The sequence below is a fragment of the Ambystoma mexicanum genome, chromosome 2q, assembly GCF_040938575.1.
Source record: "Ambystoma mexicanum isolate Mex_15411 chromosome 2q, UKY_AmexF1_1, whole genome shotgun sequence".
Lineage (NCBI taxonomy): Eukaryota > Metazoa > Chordata > Amphibia > Caudata > Ambystomatidae > Ambystoma > Ambystoma mexicanum.
In genome coordinates this window covers 1,013,153,363-1,013,159,362 of record NC_090924.1, presented here as the reverse complement: position 1 = coordinate 1,013,159,362, position 6,000 = coordinate 1,013,153,363, and the positions used below count along the sequence as shown (strand labels likewise).

General features: G+C 43.1%; 1 protein-coding gene across 6 annotated transcripts in view; it reads left to right on the top strand.

Annotated features, from left to right (window-relative positions):
• The first annotated feature begins 2,257 nt into the window (after window positions 1-2,257).
• Window positions 2,258-6,000, top strand: part of STAM (signal transducing adaptor molecule) — an 876,495-nt gene continuing 872,752 nt past the window's right edge. For 2 of the 6 annotated variants that reach the window (XM_069648341.1, XM_069648338.1), the window contains exon 1: window positions 2,379-2,568. In XM_069648341.1, coding sequence (XP_069504442.1) covers window positions 2,529-2,568 — 40 coding nt within the window. In that variant the 5' untranslated portion in view covers window positions 2,379-2,528. Of the gene's footprint in view, window positions 2,569-6,000 lie in introns of all 6 variants that reach the window. The other 4 variants (XM_069648340.1, XM_069648344.1, XM_069648343.1 and 1 more) reach the window with 4 other exon arrangements.

Here is a 6,000-nt window from a genome sequence, read left to right as displayed (position 1 = left end):
TTGTCCCACCCGTTTTCTTCGGTCTATAGTCACCTTTCTAAATTTATATTTTTTATAGGATTGGCGACGGACAACAAGCAATCCAGGATCTGAGTTAGGATGAAGAGAAAATATTAAAAGAAGTACTTCTTCTTCTTAATTACTGAATGCGTGGGCGGGCCCACGCAGGCGCTTCCCCATCCAATAGGATGATGTGCCTGAACACAACCTCACAGGATCAAAGAAAGAGGGGAAATAGAAAGAGGACTAGAGGTCTTCTTTGAGGACTTGTTTGTTGATTGGTTTCTTGAATTACATGGTCAGTTGGAAGACCAATGGAGATGGACTACAAAACTCAAAAACTTCATGGTTATTGTAGTTTTTTATTAGTTTTGTACTGTTATTAATTTTTGTCTTTTCTTTGCTGCTGAACAGTAAAGTTGTAGAGAAAGCATAATTCTTCGGCTACGTGTCTTTGATAGAATTATGACTTTCAGTAACGAATGTGTTGAAAATCTGAATTTCCGTCGCAGTAATTCTGCCGATTTCTGCAGATTTTTCGGCGGTGAGTGGGCGAATTTACCTCCAGCATTTTTCTGGAGATAAATCCTGCACTCCAGGACCAACCTCATAATTGGGCGTAGTGGTAAAGTTGGCAGTAACGGATTTATTGCCTATTTTACCCCTTAGCACCATACTTGTAATGAGGCCCAATGTGTCCTATTTGTCAAAATTTGCAGTCTAAGGAAGTGATTCAGTTTGCAGTTTATATGATTAAAAAATGCCTCACTCATGGTTTACTATACTGCACAACAGCACCATATAAATGGACCAACCATAAATCGCAGGCCACAAAGTTATTGCTTTGTTGGCTAACTCAAGGAAACTTCTTGCAATGTCACTTCCTTTTATGCTTTGAGTATCAAAGACTGATGATTCTCCTTGCAATCCCCTTTTTGTGACGTCAGTGTGTCAATTTAGGCCGTTTGAATGTCTTTTGCTGCATACGGTTTTGGAAATCCCAGAACTGGACATGGAGGGAAATGTAACAGGCCAGAGACTTGTAATCATCACAGTCATGTAGTTTTGTTATTTGTGCTGCACACGTTAAAATACCATACTTGGCCCAATGCAATGTCTGATGCCTTCAGCCAGCCCTGGATTTTCCCTTTCTGTGCTTGGATTTTTAGGTCCATACTTATAATGGAACAAACAGAACTACAAGGGCCAACATACAATGGGAATAAACAGGATTAGCTCAAGGTGTTATCATAATGCCAACTGTTATACATTCGGAGATGCTAGTCCAGTTTTAATTTGAATTTTGCAATCTAGGATTTGTAGTGCTGGATTTACAAATTATAAACCCATGCCTGAACCCAATATGCAAAATTAAGATTAGGACTGTACTTGCATAATCTGACTGGAATGGACCATGTTGGCATGTATGTGTTACGCACGACATCGAGCCACTCTGCAGCTATGCCTCTCCTGGTGGCTGGTACTGGGACGAGTAAGAGGGACGTTGGGGGTAACAAAACTGTCCTCGCTTTTCCTTTTCCATGTGCGTCTAGACTGCCGACACCACCCCATGCCCTTCACCACCCGGCAGCCATGTTAGACTTGCAGTTCGGTCAGCTTTAACATATGAGTTGCGGTTTTGTGTTCATAAAATCAAATAAACACACTCCCTAATTGATTTTCTCAAAGAAGAAACATTTGTGCTATGTCATAAATTCAAAATGATACTATTATTTATGATACCACCAGAGGGGACTTGCTTCTTTTCCACTATGAGCGCCGTTTGGAACGGCGTTTTTACAACGGGTCTGTCAGCAGTGTTCCTAAGAAAACGTTAGAAAGAGGAAAACATTGCGTTGCGGGTCTCTGGAGATCACAAGTCGGTCGGCCATCTTGGGAAGGTGTTTTGTAAGCAAAACAAATAAATATCCGGGGAACACCTAGAATAAAATAGAATATTCTTCTTAGCGACAAGGAAGATAGCGAAATATGCGAACTGCCGGTTTTTAAAATGTGCACCACATACATCGCTATTTGGTAAAATATTACAACTATAACACATACTATGCACTTTGTACTTAGAGTAGGAATGTTTCATGTTTTATTGCCGATGCTACTAAAATAATTTACAAGCAGTATGTATACCGAGCCCCTTCAGTTTCGGATTCAATGTGTCTTTTGATAAATTGAGCCCGCGAGTCTTTCTTCTGTATCTACAATTTTAGTCAGCATTGTTTTGTGAATATTCCTTTTGTTCAGGCAGTGCTAGAAACAGCCCTGGGTTTCCCGGCATGCTTTGCAGTACGGTGCCAGTCCATGGACCTCCTGCTTGTGATCTGATGCCGGGACAGGAGAAAGGCACGGGGCTGAGGTGCCGAAGGGGCTGGGGGAGCTGGCTCTAATAGGAGAAGCCTGGCATAGCTAGTGAGCCTGCAGGGAGAGGCGACACCTACTAGAAGTATCCCTGGAGTGTTGAGGGCAGACATCTGAGTGTGTCTGGCACCACACAGTAGCCCCCTTGCATAGACATGCCTCTCTTCAACACGAACCCCTACGACCAAGATGTGGGTAAGTGCGGCCTCAACCGGCTGAGGGTCGTCATGTCATTTCAAGAGTTAGAACAGTGTCGCCTACTGCAGGCTAGTATCTCCCCTTTCTGTGAGAACCTGTCAATTAGGTCGACTATTAGTTCCCAGGTGGACATTCCAGTTCACCTGTTACAAATGCTTTCTGTCAAATCCAGTCGCTGGCAAATGGTTTATGTATGACATTCCAGTTCCTTGTAGTTGCATCTTGGAATTGTTTATTGTTGTCTTCTGTTTTCAATTGGTATTTTTATTTGACAGGTAGAATTTTCCCTGTATTTTTGCATTTAACTTAACCCAATACCTCAAACCCATATGCTGTAGCTGAATACAGTCGAAAGCATATGCAAATTAACTACTGGAATTTTCAACATGTGTAAAACCAATCCGTAGATTTGTAATCCCCTCTTAAAAAGAAATAAAATACCCCTTGTCAGTAATTTTATTGGTTTCTAAGTTTGTTTCTTTGACGTTCCTGTGCCACGTGGAAGGGGTCTTCTTTTGTTGGGCCCATGCATTGTACGCTATTAATTTATATAGCGCTTTTGCCAAAGCACTACACAAACGGCATAATCAGTACAACTATTCAAATGATTACAAGGTTGGCGGACAGATGATGGAATATATATATTTTTTTAGGTTGGAATGAAATTGTGAAATAGTGGGAGAAGATGTTATAGAGAATCCCAATATTTGGGCGCTAAGAGAGCTAAGCAGCGGAAAGAAGATGTGCAGAAGGGTGGTTTGGGAACTGTGAGTAGGAACTGATCTTGATGGGTGAAGGGAATGATGGGGAACATAGATTAAAATCAGTGAGGATAGATTGGGAAAGGGAGGAGTCCATGAAATACACTTGAAAACAATACAAAGAAAATGGAAAATAAAGGCGAGATTCACAGGAAAGCTGTGATAGTGACTGAAACGGTAAAGGAGCTTGGCGAATGAGGAACAAGACCTCGCCGAGTACTAATGGAAGAGTTGAAAACAGAGCAGAATGGGGCAAGATCAAAAGGCAGGCAGTCCGATAAGAAGTGCAGAACAGTAGTCTAGACATGAGAGAACCAGAGCAGATATAAGCACCGTAGTAGCATGCAAAGAGAGAAAAGGGTGTGCTTTGTGGATGTTGAAAATGACAGGAACGAGCAATATCAGAGATATGAGTAGGAAATGAGAGAGAAGAATCCAAATTGACGCAAAGGTTGTGAGCTGAGGTACAGGCCCCATTCTCATGTGGGTGAAGTACCGAAAAGGTTGGTACTTAAGACCTATTCTGAAAGTGGTGCATTCTATGTGGCGGTTGCTCGGATGGTTTGGAAACCAACCTAGCAACCGCCACATTCATTACCTGCCATTTAAAACGGGTATTCTCGTGGCACTCTACTTTTTATTGTGCGTTAAAGTGGTGCACATATACAGTACCATTTTGGTGCCAGTATTTTGGAGGGGTGCCACAGGAAGCCGGTCGCAATGCAGGTGGGTGGGCAAAGATTAATGTTTGGGGGCTAGGATGGGTGGGTGCGTAATTTGTAATGTAATTGTAAATATTGGCATACAGCTGGCACATTGTTTTAAAGCATGTGAACAACAAATATGTTATTTAAGGTGTTCTCTCCGCAGCACTTTAGTAAAATAGCGATTATGTCGTTATTTAAGGAAAGTGCTGCCGAGAATTTCCATTGCGCCCGTTGTTGCTAGAAACAGGCGCAATGAAGGCAGTGTACTGTAGTGCACTACAAGGACCGCCAGGACCACTTGGAATAGTGGTGGAGCCTGGGCGTCCAGATTTGGCGCAGTGATTCGTGCTCTTTAGCACGCTCACTGCGCCAACATCAGAATCGGCCAAGTGCTAGATTAGAAGAGGTACCAGAGGTGAACGGGGGAGCGAGAGGAAGGGGAATAGTAGAGGTAGATAATCTTCATTTTGAGGCATTAAGATGGAGATAGCCGGCATGCAACCAAGATTGTTTGGCTATGAGACAAGGTGTGATGTGTTATGAAGATGATCCGAGAGTGAGGAAAAGGAGACATAGATTTGGGATTTGTCGGCACAGAAGTGCGATAATAGAACAAAAGAAGAGACAACAGACGAAAGGGGCAAGAGTTAAAAGGAGAGTGCTCAGTGCGTAACCTGAGGGACCCTATGTAATAGAGTGAATATAGAGAATTGTTTGCTCGCGTAAGAAACAGAAATGGGACAGTTAGTAAGATAGGAATATAGATATTGGTGGACGGACCTCAAGAGGCCACCTGTGTGCGACAGAGCACGTTTACAAAACTCAGCACTTGATGTTTAAGATTGCACTTGAAATATGGCAGCAACTGGACACAAGGGCTGTACATTTCATTTGGTCACTATACCCTCTGGCTAGGAGACATTATCAGGCATCAGAAAGAGTTAATCGGGTATTGGGAGCTTGTGCTTGCATATAATTGTAGCACCTGCAAATGTAAGACTTCATCTCATCTCTAAAGCAAAAACAGTGGTGTCAACACACACAAATGATTAAATTCAAAAGCCAAATTGTATGGCTTTATCGATGCTTATTTTTCAATATTTATCTTCCTCTTTCATGCCCCCCCTTTTTTCTTTTTTTTTTTTTTTTTTCTTTTCCACTTTGTTTTTATTAAGCTTTTCAACAAACAACAATTCTGCCAGTCAACATCTGGCGTTAACCAACAATTACACACATCAGAAGCAAAGCATACCCTTTTTTCACCCCCCCGCCCCAAGCACAGGCAAACGAGGCTTCCAAGAACAATAAGTACAAGAGGCTTAAAGTTAGGACTAGACACGCATTAAGACTTTTCAGTTTGGCATCAATAGCAGTGAGGTCCCGGGTGGCATTACGAGACGTGGCAACAGGCCAGGCTACCGGCAACCCTCCCCAGACTTCGAACATCATTATACACCCAGGCCGTTCACAGCTTCAAGGCTTCACAGTCCACACTTAACAGAACCACAGTCCGTTCCTGCAGGAAAGCAGACATAGTATCATTGGCGATGGCCAACAATTTCTCATAAGTGAAAATAGCTGATAACTTCTTTTCAGCCACTCCGCCTTGGTGGAGGCTGAGGAACCCTTCCATTTTTGGGCCATGGCCAGTCTCCCCGCTCTCAACATAGCCCTCGTCACCTTTGAAAAAGAAAACTACTCATTATCAGACGGGGCCATGCCCAAGAGGACTTCCAAGGGGTGAAGGGAGGGGCTCATTCCCAGTATGTCCTTGATCCAACTGAGCAATTCCGACCTGGATGACCGGACACTCCCACCACATGTGGAACCAGGTACCATGGTGAGTACACATCCTAGGGCACATCAGAGACACCTTAGCAATCATTCTGGATAAGGTGACGGGGGGACGATGCCAGGAGGGAAGAATCTTAAAGTTATGCTCCATGGCTGCTGTATACAAA